Source organism: Ailuropoda melanoleuca, chromosome 19, assembly GCF_002007445.2.
Source record: "Ailuropoda melanoleuca isolate Jingjing chromosome 19, ASM200744v2, whole genome shotgun sequence".
NCBI classification, from domain to species: domain Eukaryota; kingdom Metazoa; phylum Chordata; class Mammalia; order Carnivora; family Ursidae; genus Ailuropoda; species Ailuropoda melanoleuca.
In genome coordinates, this window is record NC_048236.1 from 13,910,010 (window position 1) to 13,936,717 (window position 26,708).

Here is a 26,708-nt window from a genome sequence, read left to right on the forward strand (position 1 = left end):
TAACATTCAGGACAAAAAATTTAATATAATGTTCTAGTAAATTGCCTTCACCTCTGATCTTGGTCTTAAAGAAATCAACTTTAGGGTTGCACATCAGAGTAGGTCTGGGTGAGTCTGTGGTAATTTTCTGAAGTGCTACAAAAAAATATGGGTTAAAAAAGAGAACTACTGAAGAATTTATATATTCCTAAGAGCTTAATTACTTTCTACAAATAGACTGCAAAATCCTTCACATAAAAAAAGTACTTTTAAGCTTTTAACCTGGTATGCCATTTAACACGTGCTCAAGGAAAGGGTAACGCGGACCGGAGCAATTATTTCCTAGGCTGGGAAGAGGACCTTTTCTGATACTGTCTAAATTCCTTATCTCTCAGTGGTAAGAAATACCTAGGAAAAGAGACTTTCCCCCTAATCTAACCCATAAGCACACAAACACAAAGCTTAAAATAAAATAAAATTGCCTCTGAGGCAGAGTTTACCAGAAGAGCTTAGAAAAAATACCAAAATAGCTGAACTTCAATCTGAGAGGGAAGAAAATAATTACAGGCTCGATGAACAACCCTTACTTAGGACAAGGCTGCACCCTTTACTTTCTTACCTCATTCACCGCTCACAAGTTAGGAGCTATAATGACTGCAAAACACAGCACAACTTCTCTACTTCCACATTCAGAGCTACTGAGAGATTTTTAGCACGTTTAAAATGTCCTTAATTTCAGCAGACAACTTCGCAGGCCACAACAATGTAATACTGGGTGTTTGTACCTTCATGACTGGGCCTGTTCAACCTTAATAAACCCAAAATAACTCCCCTTAAATGGCAGTGTCTTAAACCACAATTTGTGTAAAAGCCTGATGATGTTAACACAATCTCACAGGGAAGCATGCTAAATGCAGGGGAATAGCCACCCACCACCTGCACCATCAACGGGACTCCAAACAGCTGGGAATAATCAGTCTTCTAAAAAATGGTCCCTAATTAATTTGTTATAATGATCAACTTATCAATACCGGGCATCTTGTAGGGTACTCGGCAAGCCCCCAAAGGTAAAAGACTGGATTTGAGCATTATTAAAAACCCTAGTGACCACTTTACAACAGACCCACAAACTCCTGGCATTGCAGTTTCACATTCCCGTTAATTACCTGAACTGACTGAAAGCCATTACAGACTGGGTCCAATATTCCTGCCTGGGCCCTTGCTTTTCGGGGAGCTGCTTGCCTTCTTACTGGCGTGAATTTCGGGGAATACTTCCTATGGACCACCTCCATCTCCTGGGCAGCAAGGGGCGCCTCCACTTCCTCTTTAGATGCTATGTTGGATTCTTCTGGATCACAGGGTGTCAACAGTGTCACATTTTTTACTGAACTTGGGCTACCACACTCTGCATCGTTTCCCTCCAGATCTGTGAGAGAGAGATGCAGAGGCTCAAGAGAATCTTCCATCAGTTCCCTACTTTGTGCTGTGATTTGAGATCCTCCTGTTCTGTGTGTTTTCCCTTCGTCTCCAGGGCTAGAAATGCACTGGTTTTCTCCACCTCTTGGCGTAATTAAGGGATCACACTTAACAGTGCTGTCTTTCAAATCATTCTGCAAGCAGCAATCTTCACCAGGGATTTCCCTTTGACCACTTACACATTTTGTTTCCTCTGGTGGAGAAACATCATGTGAAATCATCCTGAAATTTTCATCAGGGTGGGCACTTCTACACGAAAGCAATGGGATTTTCTGTTCACTAATGGAATACACAGAAAAGAACGGTCCGTAGTGCTCTGCTATATGAATATCTTCGGCAGAAGACAAGCTTCTAATTCGTGACTGGTCTCCAGTTAAAATGCCCTGTTTTTCCTCCTTCTCTGCTGGAGGGCTACATAACCCAGAGTCCTCCTCCTCCGACGTGAGAGAATTAGTGCCCCATCTGCACTTGCTGGCCTTGGTAACGGCATCTGACATATCCGTAGGTTCAACAAAAGAGCTTTCGCTTTTGTTTGCATAATCCATAAAATTGGCTGGGACAAACATTCGCCATGACCGTCTATGTTCTTTCTTTTCTGCGTGGGATTTGGCTTTGGGTAATCCTGTGGTTCGAATGATATCGCTATTTAGTTTGAGCGCATCAAAGATCATCTTTTCATCTAGTTTGTTAGCTTCACGACCTCTCAGCTCAAAAACACTGGAAGAAGCAAGGGCACCGTTAGAGCATAAAGAACTGACATCCAGTGTTCTGTGACTGTAGGGTAAAGTCCGATCTGTAAAATGCCTGGAAGACAGGCTGCCCTTTGAACCAGAGTCTATCTGTTCATTTAGTCTAACGGTGTCATAGATGGACCGCTGTGGGACGTAACAGTCCTCGATATTTAGGTCCTCTTCTTCACCTTTCCCTACACATGGGGGATTCTGACGTAAACAGTCTGGTCTGCTGAGGGGCTTCCCCATTTTGTAGAGAGTTAAGACAAATATTGCAGCTCTTGACACAGAAAATAAGAAATAAGGTAAAGCATCTTTCAAAGAAGTACACTTCTGACCAGGGCTGTAAAGTGTCCTCAGCATAAGACATATGCTCAAATAATAGAGGTCGTGATCTATGAGGTGTTTACAGTCAACATCAGTGCATCACTCTAAATGCAACTATCCTTTCACCTGGTTGTTTTTAAAAGGGTTCTAAAAAATAAAGTGCATCAAGAACACAGAACAGAAATCTCCTGCCTCCCCCTTCCCCAGTCCCCGAAGTTCCCTATCACGCACTCCAAAACACAGAAAACAAACAAAACAAACACACACTTAACAGTGGCTCGAACAATCAAAACATTCCATTGTCAGTCCATGTCCCTTTTTAGTCTAATTTTGCATCTGAGATGTCCAGGTTAAAATTTCCAAATGAGCAAGCATTTTTAACAGGCTGAATGTTAATATTGGCAGAACTCTGTTTAACCGTAATCCACTTAAGGACAGCTTGCAAAACTCCATCTCCTTTATAAATAAACCATGCTTCAGAAACTTAAAAGACAAACACAGGGACCATGTCTTGTTCAGATCAAGGCACAAACCAAATCTTCAGAGAAAAATAAGTTGTCTAATGCTGTTAAGAAAGTTAAAATCTTCTTTTACTTTTTTTGGGTGTAGCTATAAATAATCTTGATTCAAAAGGCAGTTTTTCTTCCCATATTAAGCTTCTTCGAGGCTACCCAAAGGAAAAAAAAATAGACTTTTGGACAGGCAAGCCAGGACGATCCAGCAACCGTTTAAAGTAAACAGAAAGCACGGTGTACTATAAACTCCCCTTTAAAAAAAAAAAAGCCATTTCCAAAGAGTCTTATCTGATCTTCTTTAAGGCTTATTCCACCTGAGGAAACTGCAGCAAAGAAGGAGCTCCGGGTTTCCTCTAAGGCACAAGCAGCGCAATTCACATTCAGCTGAAAACCGAGACTACTCTAGCCTTTGAAACTGACCAACTGTGGCCGCGGTTTGGCTTTCATTTTAGCTACAGCTGGAGAGAGGCAGTGGCCGCCGGCGGGGGAGGCAGAAAAGGAACTCCAGCAGGGACGTCCTGCGCTGTGCCCAGCTCCTCGGGGCAGCGCGGTCCCCGGCAGGCATCCTCCCGAACCAGGGCGCTTCCAGCAACGCCCTCTCTCGTCGAGCAACAGCCGCTCGCTCCCTTCGCGGCGCTGCGCTCAGGGCGGGCAGCTCGATCACTTCGCTGCTACGCCCTCCCGCGACTTAACTTCGCAGTCATCTTTTTCTCGGACTCCTGGCCTCCTCTCGGGAGCCGGCGAGCTGTTTCAGGGGGAGGTACCTAGAGGCCGGGAGGCTGCAGTACAACAGCTTGGTGGTGACATCAGCGCACATCAGACCCAGTCCTGGAACTGGGGAGAAGGGCGGCTCGGCTTCGGAGATCCGTGAAATCCCACCAACTACGTAGTTCAAAATGGGCAGGGGTCCGAAGGGCTTGCAGGGGCAGAACCTGACACCAGGGACTCCCTGAAGCAAGGCTTTGGTGAACGCCCGTCAGCGTGCTCATTTGAATATTAAATGGCGGGGGAAAGGGCCACACAGGTCCCTAGCCTTCTGTGGAAACCACACCCTCAAACCACACCTCACGCGCGGCAGTTGCAGACTCCGTTTCAGTAGCATTTGCCATGCAAAGTGCGGATCACTTTGAGTCCAGTGTTGAGTCATTCCTTTTAAAGCCCAAGTTCAAGTCTGTTCTCCAGAGTAAATTATTCTGTGGGCACAGCCCTGAGCACTGCTGACATGAATATCAGTAGTTACTAATAACCACACAGGCCCCTGGAGCTCAATGCAAGGCCCAGGCAAAGATCAAGGGCAGCCAGTGACTCTGGATATTTAATAAACAAAATCACATCCGCAGACTGTTATCTACTGAACACTCTTTAAAAACACTGTTTCAAAATAAATTCAGCAAGGTAAACCTTAACCTTTGTGGGGAAAAATTAATAGTTTTATTTAAATAAATAATATCTATCCATTCTTTATTTTACAAAATAAGCAACACTATCCAGAGTAGCAGATAGAGTTACAAATAAAGGCAGATGGTTTTTTCTCAATGTCACAAAATAATCATTTGAACATAAATAAAACTGTGTTGACCCGAAGAAGGGAGTTCTAGTTAAAAAAATAAATAAATAAATAACCTTACATACATTCCCTAGTAATTTTACAGAAAAGATGTGGCAGGGAACTTTTGTGCTTTTAATGAGACAACATTATTCCAAAATTATTTTTCTAAATTTAAGAACTGAATCTCAAAAAAAAAAACAAAACCCATCTCTAACAGAACTCTGTAGGTAATAACAGCCGTTCAACAATTATTTGGTGCAATTCAGTATGTGGCCATCATTAAGTTGGGAAAAGAAAAAATATATACATATATAGCCATCTATAAAGAGAAATATGTATTAAAGCACCTATCAATATCGCAGTATCAATGCCCATTTTTCATAGTCAAGTAGTGAAATATTTCAACAAGCCCTTTGATCCTATGGTACTTGAACAAAGAGGCTATTGTGAGGCACTAATAATAAGAAAAAGAAAAAAGTGCACACAGTTACCATGTTTGAACAGTAGACTGGGCACTAGACTGAGAATTATGAGACCAACGGTTTTACTCCCAACTGCCCCTATCCTGATATGTAAGACTGGAAAGCTACTTATTCATGGCAATATTAATATTCAAGCTTCCATGAAATGTGGATGAGTACCTTTCCCTAAACATCCTGAGATGCTCACAGAATTTTTCATAAGAGCGGCCCTAATTCACCTTAAACTCTAACTCTGAATCATTATCACAGTATTATTTTGGCTTTATGTAAAGCTAAGAAGGGCAATGTGTAACTTTCACATTTGAGGTGGACAGTATATTTTTAAAATTACATTTTTAAACTAGATATATAATTCACTCATAAATTCAAGCATTCATCAAAAAAGTACCATCTACCAAACACCACAGTAAGCACTGGCAAAACACTGGTGCACAGAGATTCAGCACCACAGTCCCCATAGAACTGACAGTACAGTGGAGAATATGGATAAGAAAATGGGTATAATACAGTTTGGAAGTAAGGAGTGTTATGGAAAAATGCCCTCCGGTGATTATGCTTAAGTATATGCCATTTTTTAAATAACTGGATTCTTATTTTATTAAACTAATTTCAACTAATTCTACAAATGATAATCCTAATAATTCTGATTCAAGTTAAAATTTGAACTATTAACATTATATTGGTATTTATGACAATTATAAAAACACACACGTGTGTGTGTGTATATATGTACGTATACATATAAAATCACATTCCAGGGGTGCCTGGGTGGCTCAGTCAGTTAAGCATACAACCCTTGATTTCAGTTCAGGTCATGGTCTCAGAGTTGTGAGATTGAGCCCAGTGTCTGACTCCATGCTGGACGTGGAGCCTGTTTAAGATTCTCTCTCTCCCTCTCCCTCTGCCCCTCCCACCCTCAAAAAAAAAAAAAAAACCACACTCCAAATGTGTATCTGGATAACTAAAGAACTCTTACATTTAGAGCAAAACAAGACTGTTTTATCTTTCCCCTCCCAAATTTGATTTATACAGCTACTTTAAATGTTATACTCTCCAATGTTAATAAAATTAAGATATATTCAACTGTTAAGTATTAATCATTCTATCTGGACCTCTCACATTTTCATTAGAAATACACAATGAATAAAATGAGTTTCTGGAAAATAGTCAACACTATTATTTCATACATACAGAAATCATGTTAAATGTTCCCAAAATGTGACTTTACTTACTTTAGCTGCCTACTAGATATTCTTTAAAGTATCTTCTAAAGGAAGATGATTTTGGAAAAGTACACAAATTCTAACTGCATAATAGCAAAATAGTACCACTTTCTCATTCTCTATTTCTAAAGTGAAATTAAGTCATTGAAGAATAAAGTTCTTGAAAAATCTTACCACTAAGTGCAACACTCCATCTCATAGAAAAGCTAAAGGCTAATTTCATCAACTGAAACAGGGAGTTTTGGGGGCTGAGAGATTGGTAATATTAAGAAATTTAATGTGCAATAAGTGGAGAAGGTGTGAATAAATACAATATTATCCATGAAAACTGACAAAGTATTTTCCTGACCCAACAGCTAGCTACTGAAACCTGGATCAGAAGCCAAACAAGAGCTACGGTTTGTTGGGTTTTTGTTTTGTTTTGTTTGTTTTTGTTTTGTTTTGTTTTTTGCTGTGATACAAAAATAAGCCTTCGGAGCAACAATTTCTGTTTCTTTTAAAACAGATACACCATTAGATAATGAAAACTGAAAGAATCCCATGTTTTTAGTTTTCAAACTAATAAACATCTTCACATTAATAACTAAAGGATTTTCGAGGATATTTAACAGATGAATATGCAATAGCTATTTATTTTAATAGAAATAGTTTATATTCAAAATGAGACCCCACCACAAAAGCAAACAACTTCAGAAACACTTAACAGACTTACTGTCTGATCTTGATGGGAATTTTTCTTGATGTGAATGTTAGGTTAATAGTTTTAACAGGCACTTGTATTTTTCCTGTAAGTTACTACAATACTATTTTTCCTCTATCTTCAATATGGTTTTCAGATGGCAGTGGATAAAAAATACTCTGTGTAACAGAAAGTGATTCTATATATAACATTGCTAATTGAAATATATGCATATGTGCATACATAACTTCTAGAAGTTTTTTTTTTTTTAAGCGATCCAGCAAGCAAAAACCAATGTATCTGTCAATGATCCCATTCAGTGCCTTCAGACAACAAAAAACCAAACAAAACCTGAAAACACTTTTCATACTAAAACACTACTAAAAGAAAGTAGTCTTGAAATTAAGGCAATTAAAGGTAAGTGAGCAACAGGCTATGTGAGCACAGACATTTTCTCAGGGTATCCTGGTCTCTGGACAGCTCCAAAATCTTTGCAGTTAACTTTACAATCACAGCATTTACCTCTCTGAGATATTATTTAACGAATGATTACAGACCTAGGCAACAATTTAAAATAATTTACAGGTCAAATTTTCTTAACAAGGAACCAGTGTATAATTTCATAACCACAAAACAAATTCTCTCTCTCTCACACACACACACACCCACACCTTTAAGCAACTTTCCACATTAATAAATTATGTAGATCACCTTTTATCTAAGGGTGGTCTATGATAATGACAGTAGATGCTATAGTTTGGCACTTTGGGGGGATCCCTTTAAAATGGTGATATAGTTTTATCCCATTAACAACAAAACCAAAAAAAAAAAAAAAAAGAATGAGAGAGAGAAAGAAAAGAAAAAAAAAATCCTCCCCCCCATATATAATCTCTGGCTAAAACTGCCCTCAGAACAACCTACTTTAATTCCTCTTAAATAAAGCAATAGAAGAGAGGACCATGCAGCATAAAGAGTGACAGCATGACTTAGCAGAAGCAGAAAGAGAACCCACCTTGCCAAGTCCCCTTCAGATGGCCCTTTCAGGGTGATGGGTCCTTGTGTGTGATGTAGCAAAGAGGGCACCCATGTTCTGCCAGTTTTTGGGAGTGAGAATAGGAGGTATTACTGATCCCACACAGCAGACCAGCTCCAGCTCTTTGTAGCTTGGTATGGTGGTCTCTGCTTGGGTGGGACTTCTCTCTTGCCCAGCATGTATGATATTCTTTCTTCCTGAAATCTTAAATGCCACATTGATGCCAGCTGATTAAATGATGCGACCTTCCCATAAGGCCCATGCATCAGGCTGTGGTTTCTACGGTGACAATATTTTCATTTTTAAAAATACCAGAGGGAGATACAGTGCAACTTCCTTGCTAATATAGTCACATTAACAGAAATCCGGTCAAGTAAGAATTTTTTTCCGTAAGAAAAACGTCTTCTACAGCAGCTTTATTTAATTTCCTCCTCTTCTCAACAAAAATGGGGAACAATTTGCCACGGGCCTCTATATAACAATATGGGCACACTTAAAACCTACTATGTGAAAGCATTCTTTTAACAGTTCAGTTTTATCTTTAAAAATACGGTGACATCACAGAGGTTATTTTAGGATCATTTCATAAATATCTTAGGAAGGTATTTGGAAAGTGATTTATTTCAGCAATACTATTTACAAATAGGGCTCCAACGCCTTGGTTTCCGCAGCCTCCTGATACCTGGCGTTTTAGCTCACCCGCCATTCAAATGAAAACACCTGGGTTAAACAATGCCTTCACCTGGACGAGAAAACACACATCACAGTGATGAGGCAGGTGTTCTGGTCTTTGTCTATGGTTTTGGTTTGGCTTAAACATTTTCTGCCCTATGTAATTCTATTTCAATTTTGAAAATAAAAAGAAATCAGTTTAGAGAGGCTTTGTACTGGTGATATGTTATGTGCGGGGACAAACTGAATTATAATTTGGGGCAGCAACAGAGTGGCCAGAAATAAACAGTAAGCAGGTTCTGAGGTAAGCCTTTTTACCATGGCCTAGATAGAGGTGGGAAGGGTATATATTTAGCTAGGATGTGACTGTGTATGGTCATTAAAACATCAAGTTTCTTTCATCTTCACTGAAATTAAATCAATTCAATATGGTGATAGTGATTACTTCGTGATGATCAGAAGATCTGACTGGCTGTTGATGGCATCACAGGAACTGCCGGGACATGTTCCTTGTATAGAGCCGGTTACATGTGTCTTTGATAAACAAAAATGCGGAAATATTAATATTACTTAATAATGTAGTTTAGATTTGAAGATAATCTTAAGCTAGTAATCTTTAGCAGGGGGTAAGGATGGGGGAACACCAAAGGGAATTTTTTTTTTTCTGCCTAGGAATTTATGACGATGTGCATAGAATTTAATGTAATATAGACAAGTAGAAAAATGATACTTTAAATTATCAAGAGTGATAGAAAACACCTCACGTGTCAGACATTTTAGTCCAGTGACTAATATTTAGAAGTCAGAAAACATACGGTAAATAGAACTCATACAATCAAATAATTTAAAAACTTTAAGCTAACACAAAAGGTAATAACCAATCTATTTTCAAAAACTTGGAATAGCTTTCACAGTAGAATCAAGACCTTTGGTTCAGAACAGCATTTGTTTTTTGCTTTTTGTTTTTTTAAAGATTTTATTTATTTATTCGACAGAGATAAAGACAGCCAGGGAGAGAGGGAACACAAGCAGGGGGAGCGGGAGAGGAAGAAGCAGGCTCATGGCGGAAGAGCCTGATGTGGGACTCGATCCCACAACGCCGGGATCACGCCCTGAGCCGAAGGCAGACGCTTAACCGCTGTGCCACCCAGGCGCCCCAGAACAGCATTTGTTTTTAATCATTATATTTGGGTTGGTATCTTAAACATGAATTAATTTTGAACTTTCAAGGATATTAACTGCTATTTTTTAGGTTTAGGGAAAAAAAAAAAAGGAAGCCGATAAATCTGACTCACCTAATTTAAATAATCCATTACCTTCCCAGTGAATATAAGGCACCCCCTACTGAGTAACTGGGTAACAGCTACTAAGTTTCAGTCCTACTCTAAATTTTATATTATGAAAAATTGTTATAAGATTCTATCCCTGATATTAGGTTAAACTAAAGCTACCTGATAGAATAATGTCAAACTGGATTACATTTCAAAGTCTATAATAAAAATAGACCCAGTACTTCAGTACTCCTTCTGTTTTATTTTTAGAGATTATAAAAATAGCTATTTTTAGCAGACTATTAGTTTTTCACTCAATACAGATTATTCTACTTAAAAAATTTTTTTAAATCTTCGTAAAACATTATGTTAAAACTAATGTTCAACAAAAACCTGTCCAACAAAAACCAAATTAAGATCCAAGTTGTACACAAATTGATCTGCCACTTGAATCAAGAAAGATGTAATCACTTAGACAATGACATGTTTGGTTCTAGGTCGGCAGCAGAAGTGGTGGTAGTCCACACCATCAGCATGGGCATTACAGCATCTACACACACGTTCATCTCATAGCAGCCAGTCTTATGGGACACTTACATTAAGTGGGTATCGCTAGTTTTCGGAGTGAAATTAACAACGGATATTACTTAGGCCACCCAAATTTGGCTACAGCAGAGATGTTTTAGAATTTCCCAGGAAATACCAGATGTGCATCATGATGAATCAAGTTGACACAAAACACTGTATTATTTCCACCAAAACATCCAAGCTGTGACACTTACTACCTGTGCGACCTTGGGCAAGTCACCTAACCCCTGGCTCTCAGCTTCCTCACACTAAGATGGGGATAATAATAGCATCCACATCTCAGGACTGTTAACAGGATTAAAGACAGAGCTTAGAGAAATGTTTGACACATAGTAAGCCCTCAATAAATATTAATTGTTGTAATTGCTTTTTTTAGAACATACACACACACACACAAATAAAAAGAATTAGTGATTGTGTAGGCTACCATCTTTATTTACCATAATAACATTCTTGTTATTTTTTTCCCTCTGGTCCTGGAATATATTAAATGCAGACGATCTGTCCGCTTGAAAACTTTTATTTTAGTCACTGAGTCTCAAGACTCTGAAGTTATGTCAAGATGTTTTTTATTACTAAATTTCATTAAAATCAATCAACTCCTTCCAAAGTAATCAGAGACAACGCAGCGTGCTAAGTGGTTTATTTTAGAAGAAATGACCACTTTATTTCTCTTCACAATCAAATAAAACAACCTCTGTAATCATTAATGGTAATGATGCTTTAGTGCTTTTCAGTTTGCAAAACACTTTCAATGCAACGGTGAGAGCACTCCTCCTACCTAGCTTTTTCTTACTTTCAAAAGAACTCTCCATATAGAGAGCCACATTTTTCACTGTACTCTTGACTGGGAACACAAAGAGGGAGGCCTCTACGAGCAGCAACACCAATATTATTACCTTGGCCCATTTTCTTACAAGTACTTGAAGTAGATTTTTTTTTCTACACAAATTCACAGAAAATCCAGAGAAATGATAATGTTTCACAGAGGCACTGAACATGCTTCAGTTTCACTAGGAAGAAGGTGACTGGATTACTGTCATTTAAGCATTCAAATTTTGTCAGGGTTCTCCAGAAAACTCCAGAGACTCACTCTGTCAAGCTCTCCCCAAGTCTCTGAGGCAGCCACTGCCACAGAACTTTGTTTTTCTAATTCTCTTGTGTGAAACCTCAATTTGCAAACCAGAAACAGGAAAGTTTGACAGGCTAATTAAGGAAGTAAAGTGAACAGTATGGTAGTCTTTGTGAAAATTAATGAAGGGAAACCTCCCTAAAATGGGGCTGGGAAGTTCAGCAGGGGGAGCTCTCACGCCCTGACACTCAGTCCTCAATTGCAAATCCAACAGGAAGAGACTGAGCTTGTGCGTGGAGACTAACCACTTCATTGCTGCGCAGACGGAAGGAAGAAGAGAGGCTTGCTTCCTCCTCCCGAACCCCCACAACAGTCCAGCCGATGAGAGACGGTCACAACTCAGCCAGTGAGAAGCCACTATCCTTTCAAATCCCAGTGTATTCCCATGGACTTTTTGTTTATAACAGCCTCCCCAACTTCCAGCTTTCCTCTATCAAAGAATGTTCCTCTCCTTTGTTCTCCAGACTTGCCTATGGCTTTGCCCTAGCTTGACGGTCCCATGCTGTAATTCTCGAATAGACCTATCTTTTACTGGTAAAATAACTGGCAGTTTTACTCTTTAAGGTTAAGACTTCCTTCACCTTCAAAAATCAGTACCTATACAGAATCACAGATTTTTAAGCTCTGAAGGAACTGGGCCTTAAAGGCATTTTATAAACAAATAACTGGAATAGTAATAAGAAAAAGAAGTTATTTTTCAAAACCCAGTCACCTAAATAATGTTATTAAAGATGAGCAAAGAAAACACTACGTCAAATATAACAGCCTAGAATTTGAGAGCACATCTGATTCATATTCATTTCTCATGGGAAACAATTTCTAGTTTTGCAAATGCTACTTTTACTTGGTCTTATTTTATCCTTTATAAGCAAATGGTGGGGACTTACTGTCATATCGGTCTCTACCGCAAAGTAAAACATACCTCGTGAATAGAACAAGACCCATGCCAACCCCAAAGATTCATATTGGCCCCATGCAGCAAATTCCGGATATTTAGGACCCCCTCTGTGCAGGGTCAAACCTGTATTTGTCCATTGTGGAGATGCAACTTCTGCCCTCACTATCATGAATGAGATCAAATCCAGTGACAATGAATGTGGCCCACCATTTTTATCTAATGTTCCATTTATTAAGCCTCACTCCATGCTATCAAGTGACATTTCTGGCACTGAGGAACTTGTAGTCCAATCAAAAATATTTTATTCCTAACCCTCTGGAGCATGAGCCCAAGATCTGTGTTTTATAAAACCAGGATTACGACACGGAACTCCATTCTGCCTTTAAAATATGAACTTCTGGAAGAAAAAGTTTACAAAAGAAATTAAATTAAGAAGGATAAGAAGACTATAAAAAGGGAAAGAGGAGGAAAAGACTATAATTCACCACTTAAACAAAATGCTGGGAAACAAACAAGAGGAGAACAAGCTTTTTATGTGATAGACTAGACCCTGCAGCAGAGTTTAAAACATGACTCTGCTCACTCCAGATGTCAGTTGTGAATGACATCAGAAACAGATCCTACAATGTTAGTTTCAGGCTCGCCCAAAACTTTTCAAGCACTCTTTGACCTCTTGATATTATCTCATGTCTTACCCTCTGAGGGCCCGAATCCCCAGGAGGCTTGCAAATCTCCACATGCCTGGATATCACCCCCAAATGTGCTCATTCAGGCTCAAACACTGCATGCCTTATTAGAAGGTTCTACAAAATAGGCAATTTCCTTTTGTACCAGTTATAAATTTATTTTAATAAAAAGTTATTTTTCTAATAAAAACAATAAAAATATGAAATAAATATTTTCTTTAAACATTTTTTAATAAACAGTAAAAATGAAGAATCCCCTACCTTGAACACGTCAAGCTGTTGGTTAATCGTCTCTGTTTCCATACCGACAGGGCCTTGAGACTCTTCATGTTCTTCCGCCTTCTGAAGCAGAGTAGAAAAATCCTTCAGTTTGCTGTAGAATTCTTCAAGACGTCCAATTGTCCCTTCAACCTGCTCTTCTCGTGCTTGGGCTCGGTCCAGTAGCTTGTTGCATTGTTTGCTTAAAGCTTCCAAGTCCCTTTTGATTCCAACGAGATCAGGCGAGGTCTCTTCCATGGCCAGCATCATCTTGCAGGTTTTATTAGCATTGTCGTTGCTGGCTATGAGGGCTTCTAGTTTCTTCAGAAAGGCTTTAATAGCCTCCTTCTGCTTTTGCAATGTTTCTACATCTCTCCCCACTGGGGCCATGCTATCCAGTTCATCATCGAACTCTGCAAACTGAGAAAACATCTCTCGGATGGTATTCTGGAAATGCCCAATGCCCTGAAGCTTGGTTTCCAAGAATGAACACCTTTCATCAACCTGCTGGTTCAGTGCACTATGCTCTTGAGCTAAGGTTTCTGCTTGTAATAAAATATCAGAGGTTCCCTTTGAGTCTGAGGCTTCTACCACGAGGTCCTGGGCAAGTCCTTTGACCAAATCTACCTGATGCTTCACGGTCTGAAGTGCCTTCTGCTGGGTCTGCAACACAGTCAGGTACTTGTTACTGTAGGCCTGGGGTCCTAAGGAGTCATAGACATCCAGCTGTTCCTTTGTACACTGAAGCTGCCTTTTAGCTTCTTTGGAAACTTCTTGAAATTCTTTAAACTTTTGGGCCATGTTCTCCAGACAGAGTTTCTTACTGTGAAGCTGTTCAGTGACCATGTCTACCTTCTGGATCAGTGATTTATTCTCATCTGTAACAACTTCTTTATCTATCTCACAGACACTGAGCAAGCTGTTGGCTGCGTTGTTAAGCAGTTCTACCATCCCCAAGTGTTGGTTCATTTCCTTCTGTAGAGACTTTAACTTGGCCATAGCATTCTCTGTTTCAGCAGGATCCAAGCAAAGTTTTATTTCCTCCAGGTTATTCTGACATTTGTCTATCCATGGCCGGAGAGTCTCTACATGCTCTTTATACTTCAGAGCTTTTTCCAGTGAATCTTTGACCTTGTCTTCTCGTTCTTTCACCTGCTTATTAAATCCATCCCAATTGGTTTTAATTGTGTTAAGTTGTGACTGTAAGGCTGCCTTCTCAGACCCTTGTGTTTTTAATAAGAGATTTTCACCTTCTGCAATGGTTTTTTCATAAATACTAGATTGAGCAGACAGAGTTTTACTGAAGTCTTTCTGGTCTTTAATTAATGACTCTAAGACATCGAGTTTCGCTGATATTGGGGGGGAACTGTTTTGCTCTTCTTTCTTTGTATCCAGCCAAACCTGAAAATCTTGGGACATTTGCTGAAATTGGTGAGAGCTCGCACAGGCTGCCTGAAGGTGCTGAACGTGCTTCTCTAAAAATGAAATCACAGACATGTTTATTTTACACCAAAATGTAATCTAGTTTACACCAAATAAATGGACAGAACTGTCTAAAAAGGAAATGACTTGTCCATTGTGTGGTTTTTACATATCATAAAGGCCCCACGCAGCAGCACAGAGGAACTGCATGGGTTCGAGTTCTGGCTCAGCCTCACAAGAGCTGCTAGACCCTGGATGGATGATTAAACCTCTGAGTCTCATCTCCCCAAGTGTAAATTGGCAAAATTAATAGAAGCTGTCAGGGCAATTAAATGACAGTACATGTAATGTTCTTAGCTTAATGCATGTCACATACCAGTGGTCATAATAGTAATCATCATCATCATCATAGCTAATATTATCAATATCCCGTCAAAATAAAGGAGTAGGTCTGAAATGGTTGTTATGATCAATAAACAAATCCAATCAATTAAAAAATATATAAACTGAGTATTTACTAGTTGCAAGGCACTCAGCATTACTTTTCAAACAGAACAAACAGCAGCCAAATGTGCTCTCCTTGGCAGGCTGGCCTCACGTGCAGGAACTCACGCCTGCTGCCTCGGACCCCCATGGGCACATCTGTCACCGAATCAGGGCCACAGCAGGCAAGAGAAGAACCTAGTGCCCAATGCTTCTCTTTCACACATTTCTCTAGAAAAGCTTTTCGTGACAGAATGGAGCAGTGTAACTGCAGGTGAGAAAAGGACGTGATGCGTTTTTAATAACTGTATTCACCTGTTTCTCTGGTGCAATGAAACTGTCACTCAGCAAAAACATTAACAGACATCTTTTAAAGACCAGTTTGAAATACCCGGCGTTTCAATGGTTAAGTGGACTTTTGCCCATTATTTGTGCGGCGTGACCCCCACCGCTTCATCTGCTCATGAACACAGAACCACTCTCTGAGCTCAGGGGAGCAGCCCCTCCTTCCTCTGCACTCTCAAGGAGGGCAGATTCCCTCCAGGGTCCCAGATTCTGGGCAACAGCCTGGAAAGAGGCACGGCATGATCTCCGTTTCCAGGAAATACATGTATTCAAAGAAGATAGACAAACCTGCTTTTTGTTCAACATCCCTAAATGATTTTAAGATGCCTTCCAGTTGCCTACTAAGTTCTGCTTTCAAGTACTCTTCCTTCACCAGTGCTGACAAATCCTCACAGAGGGCCTGGGCCACTTTTATCTGCTTCATTTCCTGCCCTAGTTCCTGCTTCATTTTTTGGGCCGCTTCCAACTGCTGGTTCATAGCCTCAGGGTGTGTGCTCACAGCCACACTGCTGCTGATTTTATTATCCAAGTCACTCAGTTTATCAGAAAGGCTTCGCAGCAGGCTTTGATACTGTGTGCTTTTAACAATGGCTTGGTCGATCCAGTCGCATCTGTCGCTCAATTGTCCTGTGAGGCTGTCCCACTTTTGGGTCACAGCCGCCAGTTGCTCTTTCACGATCCCGTGGAAAGAAGGGTGTTCACCAGGTCTGCTCAAAATGCCCCGGCCAGCTGCTGTTAGCTGTTCATACTGAGGCTTCCGAGTGTCAAATTCTTGGAGCAGAATCTAAGGTGAAGAGGTAACAAGGGTAGATAAACACCCAGGTTATTGGATGATTAATTATGGAAAACGGAGCTTTAACTTTCTAGACAGACAGAAATGGTATTTATCTATCTAGCTTTTACTTTTGTTTTTTTAGTTCCTGTCGTCCTAGTTTTTACTTCAAGGGCAGGACAATGATCTTAAATTAATCCAAAGAGCAATGGTGCTTCGCAGAGATAACATTTTGTCTAAAATAACATCCCACAAAGAGAAAAAAGCAGAGAGTAAATACGGAGGTCTGGGCAGAATGAACTACAAATGACACACAAATTTTCACATACGAAGGGAAGCACTTCTACTGGACAAGTTCATATCACACAAACACCAAAGCTGTATTTTCCCACTTGCAGTTTTCTCTTTGCAGGATATTTTAAATGCTCTATAGCATTTTATATCAAAGGAAACGCACACAGCCATGGCACTGTTAGAATACATTAACTCATGGGGCATTATTTTACAAGGGCTTTTTTAAGATATGAGGTTTATTAACATTTATAGTCTCTATTATAAAAATCTGAGCCAATAAATCATGTTGCTCAGAATGTGCAGGCTCAGCAACGAGTCTCATTATACAATGAGTGATCCAGAAATTTCCCTTTGTTAGTACAACATTTTATCTATCTCAGGGAGACTCCCAAGACCAGGGGCAATTATTTCTCCCCAGATATTTATTTACATCTTTTGTTTTCATTCTCTTCAGAGTAAGAACATACATGAGCTAGGACATGTTGACTCTCCACGACCAAGACTGATTCGTATTTTCAAAGTACAGGACCGGCCACGCTGCCCGGATACCATACTCAGATGAAAGGAAGCCCAGCTGGAGCCACATTTCTACTACCTCTGACTTACATTTCAGGGATTTTTTTTTCTTCTTGTGGATTCATCCGCTTTATAATTAGACTAGTCTAACCCACTGTGGTTCAAGGTTCCCTCTGTTTCTCTTATTTTTTCTCCTCTTTTTATTCTGTCTCTCCACCCCTCAGGAGTGTATTGCATGAGTTTTACACGTTTCATTATCTTCTACCACAATCAAAATGAATAAAACCTCAAAGGAGTAATTTCTAAACAACAGAAAGCACATACCAGCTTCTCATAAAAATGTTATTAGTTATACAATCACATTAATATTTCAAAGAAAGCCCTTTTTAAGGGTCTGCACAAACCACAAGATGACTGAAATGATCAAGGGACTCGACCCACTCATGGGCTCAGGAGACTATTCTGGGATGCCTCCTGGCTTTGGTGCTCTGGGGGTTCCCCACTAACCTCAGGACAGTGTCTTATGGGCATCTGAAGCATTACAAATACACTTCAAGGCAGTTTAAGCACATACTGTCCAAAGCTAATGTATTTATAATGAAAACATTTGTCTTGTTAAGTCAGGTAACACTCACCTGCACCTGCTGCCTCTGTGTGTTTAGCATATTTGGGTCAATTGACAAGGGCCCAAGAACACTGATCATCAGCTCTTTTTCCACAAGCCACTGTTTTAACTGAGCTTCTACAGTCTGGAACTGGGTTAGATTATTAGAGGATTCTTCCAGTTTTTGTTGTCTATCAACTGTTAACTGATTGAGTTCTTGCCACTTAGAATCTAAAAGAAAAAGATAAAAGATGAAACTGGTGTTTGGTTTTTATACATTTAACATCACTCTCTGTGTGAAGAACGGAGGATATGACTCAAAATGATACATAATGGCTATCATTCCATCTTTGTAACTATTCTTACACAGTTGATTAAAGCCTAATCCTAGAGTTAATTGCATTTGATGATACAGATGTTATGGTCCTGGAGCTGTGTGTCAACTGAAAACTAAATTTTAATCTGACCTTAGCAGATAATGTAGAATATGGAATATTCCTTAAGGCGAACAGGATCCAGAGAGCCCTCATTTCTTCTAGAAGTCCTTTGGAGTCTGTTTGTTCAACTATAACTGACCTACTAGAACAAGGAACATTAACCCTTTCTTTTAAGAGCAAATCTTCAATGATCAGTGCTGGGCAAATGACTCACATTTGCATATCTATGCCCATTCTCTGGTTCAAATCACACACAATAACAACCAGCTGCTTGAAAGTTACACTAGGAAATCTCACCAACCCTAAAAACATTAAAAAACAACAACTTTTTATTCCTATCAAAACTGGTGGATTTTTCTGATTTTTAGATTTCTTTGAAAGGCTATTCTCTCTTCCATATCACTGAGGTGCAATAATTCAGAACGTTCTTTCATGACTCTCTTAACTCCTGTCTTCTTGATCATAAAACCTTAAACCTATCCTTTATATTCCTAGTGCCCTAACTCCATTTTGATCCTCAACACGTTTTGGATAGACTAGTGGTTCTCAAACTTCAGCTGCATTAGAATCACCCAGAGGGATTAACACAGGTTGCTGGGCCCCATCCCCTTTCTGATTCAATAGATCTGAAGTGGGGCCTGAAATTTTGCATTTCTAGAAAGTTCCCAGGTGATAAGGATGCTGTTGCTCCCCGGAGCACACCTTTAAGAACTATAGTGCTACACTACTAGTCTTCTCACTGGTTTCCTTGTAATTAGTGTTTCTCAGCTGCAACCCATTTGGTTCTAAAATAATTTCCCTAAAACAATTACTTAAATATGTCGCTTCTGTGCTCATATCCTTCAATAACTTCTCACCACCTAGATGATAAAATATGAAGACTTCCACCTCACTTCAAGGCCTCCCACAAAACTGGCCCTAGTCTAGTAATATTAGAAGGTCTGCACCCTGAGATGAAACCTCTAATCTAATCTAGTCCTGTTGATCTTACCATTATCATCCAAACAGGCTTCTGCTTACACCAGTCCTTACCTAACACGCTCTACTTCCTCTCCATATATCCCAGCTCTATCCTTCCGTCACAATTCCACGAGACCTTATGCCTCTGCTAGGAAGCCTTTCCTGCTGTTTCCACCCTTAAGGCAGCATGCTCCCTGAAGCCAAGAGTTATTGACCAGCATTTGAATATATTGGTCACTCAATACACAATCACTGATGGGCGTGATTAGTTGATCTGACAGATTTTTTTCATCTAGCACAATACAGTAAATGGCTGCTTTTAATAGAATCCAATCCCTGAAACATTACCTAATGACATCATTCTCTACAGCATGTTCTAGTCAAACACAATCTAACAATAAAATAATGCAATTCAAATAATGAATGAAGAGGGAGAAATATCAAAATCTTAACAGGAAGCTTTTTTTGAAATACACATTCCCCATTCTCATCCCTACTCTAAAATACCCTGATAATACTGTCCCAAGTAATTCTGATTATCCCAGGTGAAAGCCACTGAATTAGGGACAAATTAATTATAATGCAACAGGAGTCTATGGTTGGAATAACTATACCTTTGAATATTAAGGTTCCTTATGATAACTCAAACTATAACGTATTTACCAATTTGTAAATTTATCAGAGCATATCTGACTCTAATGGAAGGACAATATTTAGCTCAACATAATGGAACAATTGAAAGTAAAGTAACTCTTATTATAATCATAGTAAACACGCAGCACTTACTATGTGCCAGGTACAGTCTGTCTGAGCTGTACCCACATTAACTCATTGAATTCTCCAAACAATACTATGAATTAGGGAAATTAAGTACCATTGTCTTACACACATTTCCCGTATCATTATAATGATGAGAAGGGGTGATAAGCTGAAAGGATTCGTGAAGAAAATTCTGTGTTTATGAGAAATAGTTTATATAGGGACAGGATGGAGATGGGAGGATAACTCTGGATGAAGAATGGAAACCACCAGACTTCTGTGGGGAACTGCTTTTTAACGCTGACAGGAAGAGAAGAACATAAAGCAGGGGCCAAATGAGTCCCAGAAGCAACTCCAGGGAGGAGAAGGGAACTTACCTTTTCCAGACAAAAAAAAAAAAAAAAAAAAAAAAAAATNCCAAATATCAAGTAAAAAATTATGAAAACATAGTACTCGACACACAGCATTTTATTCACTACTATCTACCCTCTTCATAAAAATAAATTTAGTTACGGTGTTTAGCAAGAAAAATACAAGATATGCCCAGTCCCAGCACAATATAATTTGAAACGACACTTTTAAGTATGCAAACATCTTAAACATGAAACATTAAAGCAGATTCAAAAATAACTGAGGCTGGTGGATACATTTTTTCTGATAAAGACTGACTAAAAAATGATTGTGCTTCTTTCTATTCACAGACTCTGGGATAAGTGACATGACATACCAATTTCTGTCAACATCTGTTTCCATTTGGGGGCCTCAGGAGTGTCTGGGTTCTCCTCCAACAGCTCTGTCAATTTGTCTTTCAACTCCTGCACTTTGTTTACATTTTGCTTCAGTTCTGCCTCAAACGACTAAACAAGGGGGAAAAACTCTGTTACAGTATGTCAACATCAGAAGCCAAAAACACAATGATAGTAGATGAAAATATCCACTGTGGAGTGCTGAAGTGGGTGAGGGACCAAAATCCAGCAGTTAATTATTCTCCTTTCCTCTTCTCAAGCAGTCTTCAACCATCTGATAAAGGAATCCCAAAGAGGAACACTACAGCCAGGGAGAAAAATGACTCTCGGCCTCAGTAGCTAGGAAGAATTTCCTATTATTCTCAAACAAATTCTTTTGGAAAAAAGGAAGATGACATCAATACTATGTAACTGATAAAAGAATCAGTCTTGATAAAGGCTGCCCGGTCTGAGAATCTACTAGTGAATCAACACTTTTCTCGAAAACATGTTATAGAATTCAAATATAGATAGACATTTCTGCCATCGTTGTCACAATGTAAAGTCATTTCCCCAATCCTGACAGTTGAAGAAAGAAATGCCATCTATTAAAGAAAGGGAAAGTGTGAGCTACCCTATTTTATGTTGGACAGAACAAATCCCCAATACACCTAAATAAATCTTTTCCAATAGTTGACTGGTTAAAATCTCAGATTTAATCTGATTTAAAGGTGGCAAAGTTGGGGCACCTGGCTGGCTCAGTCAGTGGAGCATGTGACTCTTGAACTCAGGGCTGTGGGTTTGAGCCGCACGTTGAGTGTAGAGAGTATTTAAAAATAAAATCTTTAGGAAAATAAATAAGGGTGGCAAAGGCGCTTACCCCAACAGTTCACTCATCTTTATCATGTATGTGTGTGTAAAACAGGTTGACTGTTATCATCACTTTCTACAGAAAGGCACATTAAACAAAACGGGCAAATAATGTGCTGAAGGTTACAGAGCTGGAAAAGAGAACACGGGTCCTGACCACCAGGCCTCACATCTGGACGCTCATCTGTTCAGGTCTTCGGTAAATGGATCCACAGAACATACCTTATTCTGCTCCACCTGAGTCTTCACGGCTTCGGTATCTGTAGGTGTCGGTGCCTGGTGCCACTTGGCCGCAGTCTTGTTCATCCTCTGGAGCCACTGCATCATTGCACTGGATTCTTCCTGAGCCTTTTGCAATTTGGACAGTTTGGTATTCAGCTCAGCTATTTTGTCCTTAAGTAAAAGGCCAAGATCTTCATAGCCATGGCTTATGTCAGTCATATCCTTCTTAATAGATGTTAATCCTAGAAGTAAAAAAGTAGAATAAAATCAGACGGACACATTTTTACGATGTTTAGAGCAAAGCTCTAAAAATAAACGTCTGCTTTACATGATATTCCCTTCTATTCTGTCCATATGAAGCCTACTATGATAAAAGTCACAGAATTTTTAGAACTAAAGGATTAAAAATTCTAAGAGAATTTTTAGAACTATCTTATTTTTAATAACCAATGATTTTGGTACACTGCATAATACAAGCAAAGTGCAAAAGATATTTTCAATGGAATGGAAAACCAAAACCGTGAAATGCTATGTATTCATTCCTTAGGAATCAAACTCAAGAAAATAGCTCAAAGAATGTTATTCCAAGTGACAAAATATCTTAAATTACTTGACCAAAAAGAAGGAAATGTAACCAAATACCAAACCAAACTACCAGATTTCACTAACTTGAGATGAACAAAATTGCATGGAATGTGTGATAAACATATTTATGAAGAAATGACTATGATATTAAATAATTTCATTTTAGGGGCTCCTGGGTCAGTTAAGTGTCTGACTCTTGATTTCAGCTCAGCTCATGATCTCGGGGCCATGGGGTCAAACCCCGAGACGGGCTCCATGCTCGGTGTAGACTCTGCCTGAGATTCTCTCCCTCTCCCTCTGTCCCCTCCCTAAACATCTAGCCTTGGTTCCTTTTCTTCTCCATCTCTGTTGAGTGGCTCAATCATGACTACAATTTAGATATGCTGGCTAACACATTATATAATTGTTTTCTTTGGGAACAGTGTAGAAAATAAGGTAGATGGGGATTTTTAAAAATAAATTTATTTTTAAAAAAATAAACATTATCAACTCAAGATTGACATTTCAATATAACTACTGTTCACTTCTAATTTTCTCTCAAAAAAGAAAAAACCAAAACCAAAGTTACTGTAATCAGTAAGAACTTAAGTTACTATTCACCTTTATTTGACAAAATATCTTGAGTATCTGTGGCTGTTCCTTCACCATTTAATATTACTCCACCTGCAAAAATATTAACACTGAAGTAGTCACAGGTTTCTACAGTATTTCTACACATTAATAGCAGATGGCATTACATCAAACCCCATAAGTGGAAATCATTTAAAAATATTATTTCTACTTGAAAATATAAAATATTGATTCAATTTCTAAATCAAACGAAGGTCCAAAATTTACAGATCCTTTCCACTATATAAAATTCATTCTTCATAGTAACATGATCACCTTAGAGTTTAATAAGTTTAGATTATATATATTCATCAAGTATTAATTAAAAAACAATTTTATGATAAAATTGCTTTATTGCTATTTTTAGTAATAAAGTCCTTGAAGCTCAAAAGTTGCTTGCTGTGTGTGCTGCCTGAAGCGTAAATGACTGACAGACAAACCCTCACTGAAGGACTTGAAAATTGTCTGGGACAGTTCCACAGGGTTATTACGGGTTTAATGGAAGCAGAATGAGGTACAGAGACATGAAAAGTTAAAAGTAAAACAAACAAACCCTATTACTAAAACCCACATTATGTCAACACAGAGAGAGAAGAGCACAGTGGCTAGGAATGCCTGGGCTTTGGTGTATGACTCACCTGAATTTAAATCCCAGCCCCACTAATTACTAGCTGAGTGGACAAATTAATCACCACCCCACCACACTGGTGGGGATAATATCTAACTTGTGAGGCCACTATGGGTATTAAAGACCGTTAACTGATTGCCTCACAAATAGGAACTACTCAAGTAAGTAGTAATTAGTACTCCTTTTTAATTATATAAACATCTAGCCTTGGTTCCTTTTTCATAAGCGGAGTATTAAAAAACTCTAAATTAGACTTTCTCAGGCAAGTATGCATTGGCTACCTATCTATAAAACACAAAGACATTTCCCAAAACTAGCCACACGGGAACAAGTTTAAGACAGGAATATTTAAATATCTGAATCTTAATCTAAATTTTGTCTCTTAAAAAAAAAAATCACATACATTGGCATTTCAGTCGAAAGTGAAAATATCCTGAATCCAGACTGTTTCCTACTGTGCTTGGTAGTTATCAAGAGTAGGAAAAACAAAACAAAACAAAACTTCTTACTTATTGCAAATATAAAGTGGACCTGAAGAACTAAAAACACAATAGAATTCCTTTTCTTAAAAAAAAAACAAAACACTTGACATTTCAGGAAATCTGATTAGAAAAGAAAGGAGAGATCATCACGCCATATATAATATGAGTACGCTCTGAAATGGGGTTAATAGAGCGGAATAAATGGTTGCAAGAGGCCCAGCTGGAACATCAGTCTCACAATAGGGGCAGCTGGGGGGGCTGGGGGGAGCAGAAAAACCACAGAGGGTACTCAGAGACTCTTAGAATAAAGATACGAGATCTGCCTCCATCTATTCTTGGATTTAAAAAAAAAAACAAAACCCTGATATTAACAATATAAATATGTTTTAAACTTAAAACCATATCCACAACTTAAATTAATTTTACAATCATTACTTATACGTGACTCTCCACCTCTGTTGAGTGGCTCAATCATGACTACAATTTAGATATGCTGGCTAACACATTATATAATCGTTTTCTTTGGGAACAGTGTAGAAAATAAGGTAGATGGGGATTTTTAAAAATAGAGAGATCCACTCTATAGAAAAGAGCTGCTTCCTTCCCTCACCTCTCCTTTCCCAGGAGACCGGGCTCATGTATCAAATATTTCGGTAGAATTTGAGTTATCTCCATAAATTAAGGTAGAAAACAAACTGGAATCTGATCTTTCCTCTTCCCCAATATAATGCTCCTTATTCTTACATATTAATTTGGCTACATTTTAACTGTAGGCTCTACGAAAGTGAGCCATATGAGGGATTTGAAATTTGACTAGTACAGATACTGTTCCATGCATGGAACATATTTTTAGGGCATGTACAGAGCCATCTTTCTTGTCACTCTCCCCTTGTATTTCTGAGGTTGTTTACACATTAATTTAAAAACTAAGGGAAACAGAAGTTACATGGGTGGACCTGTTCTTAGGGGTCTGCCATGGATGCAAACAAAGCACATACCTGATTTCACTGCTGCTATTGCCTTCGCGGGGGTAGTCACAGCGCTGATTAGGTTACACAGTGAGATCCCACTGTTGTTTACTTTCTGAATCTCTGGTGTTTTTAAACTCCACTTTTCTTGTAATTTCTTGCGATATAAAAACACGATATTTTTCAATCTTCATAATATTTTCAAAGTTACACATTATAATTCAATTTCTTAAACATATCTTAAAGCAATGATGACTGTGGGTCCTGATTCGTGGGGGAGTGGATAGAAAAAAAGGCACCATGCCTAGGTGTTCCAACAGCCCAGGTGACTGTTAACACTGTTAGAGGTGAGAAGTGGGATATGGTCCATCCTACATTCTGCTCCTAGCCACAGTGGATGTCAGGCTCTTTCTAGCTGCCATGGGTTCCAAAGTAACTGTCAACTGTCAGTCTGAAAACTGTACTCGGTACCAACCAAGCTACAAGAAGAAATGTACTAGAAACGATTTAAAAAAAAAAGGGGGGGGGAATTCAGAATTCTATTTAACAGTGAGTTTTAATCATCAAAATTTCAATGAATTTTTAACATACATCTCCACTAACTTGGAGTGGGAAAATCGCCATAACTGGTCATAAGTTTTATGATTCGAATCAGATGTCGAAAGACTTGTACAGTATCTGTCCTAGAGATTAAAATAACTTCTACCTTCAAATACTGGTTCCAGTGATACAGCTGAGCTAGAGTTAAAGGCTCAGTTGAAGAGCAGAATCTTTTACATAACGTTATGAGAAATTATATTAAAAAAATCACTGCAAGTAAGTTGACATTTGGTGGGGGAGAAAACTTGGGTACTGGAACAGTCAGCAACTCACTAATACATCTCTTTTAAGAATCAAATTAACTCAAAATTTGTTTTCTTCCTCAAAAAGATTACAGCCATGTCATGATTTCCAAATATCACCAAAATATACTGAAGATAAATGGGGATCTAACTTACGTGATACTGGATGAAAGTAAAGCACTAACAGTCTTTTAACCTCTCATTACTCACACGGGCAAAGGAGAAATTCACCTTAGTTTCTTCCAAAGATTTTCCTAAATCCTCTGCACCAAAAGAAGGCTGCACAATGGGAACTCGTTCCGTTGTTTCTTTTATCCATGACTTCAATGACTTAACAAGGACTTGGAAAGCATCCATCTGTTCTTGACAAGAAGATATAGCTTCTTTTCTAGATAACAAAAATTATTCAATAATTTAAGCCACAGAAAGAAAATACTCCAAAGGAATAATTACTAGTAAATAAATTATTCCTGTATCAGGCCTACAATTAAAGGGAAAAAAACCTTCCCCCATGTACACTCTAACCCTGGATAAAAGGAGGAAAGGTCTCATAGGTGCCAAGTGAAATCAGCTAAATAAGTACTTTCTTCCTCAGGCACACTCCATAGCAAAGATAGGAGCAGTGAAGAAATCCGTAACCCATATGGTAATGGCACTCTATAATGGTACATCAACTCGAAGGCTAT

The 26,708-nt window shown here is 38.8% G+C and overlaps 1 protein-coding gene across 24 annotated transcripts in view; it reads right to left on the reverse strand.

The window, feature by feature from the left end:
• The window catches only part of DST (dystonin), a 472,609-nt gene that overhangs the window by 78,148 nt on the left and 367,753 nt on the right, over positions 1–26,708 (reverse strand). For 23 of the 24 annotated variants that reach the window (XM_034648017.1, XM_034648015.1, XM_034648006.1 and 20 more), the window contains 8 exons: positions 26,254–26,410; positions 25,211–25,337; positions 23,094–23,156; positions 21,909–22,150; positions 20,819–20,948; positions 17,967–18,166; positions 16,038–16,533; positions 13,503–14,974 (listed from right to left, as the gene is read on the reverse strand). In XM_034648017.1, the coding sequence (XP_034503908.1) occupies positions 13,503–14,974; positions 16,038–16,533; positions 17,967–18,166; positions 20,819–20,948; positions 21,909–22,150; positions 23,094–23,156; positions 25,211–25,337; positions 26,254–26,410 (2,887 nt within the window). The remainder of the gene's footprint in view (positions 1–13,502; positions 14,975–16,037; positions 16,534–17,966; positions 18,167–20,818; positions 20,949–21,908; positions 22,151–23,093; positions 23,157–25,210; positions 25,338–26,253; positions 26,411–26,708) is intronic. The other variant, XM_034648008.1, reaches the window with a different exon arrangement.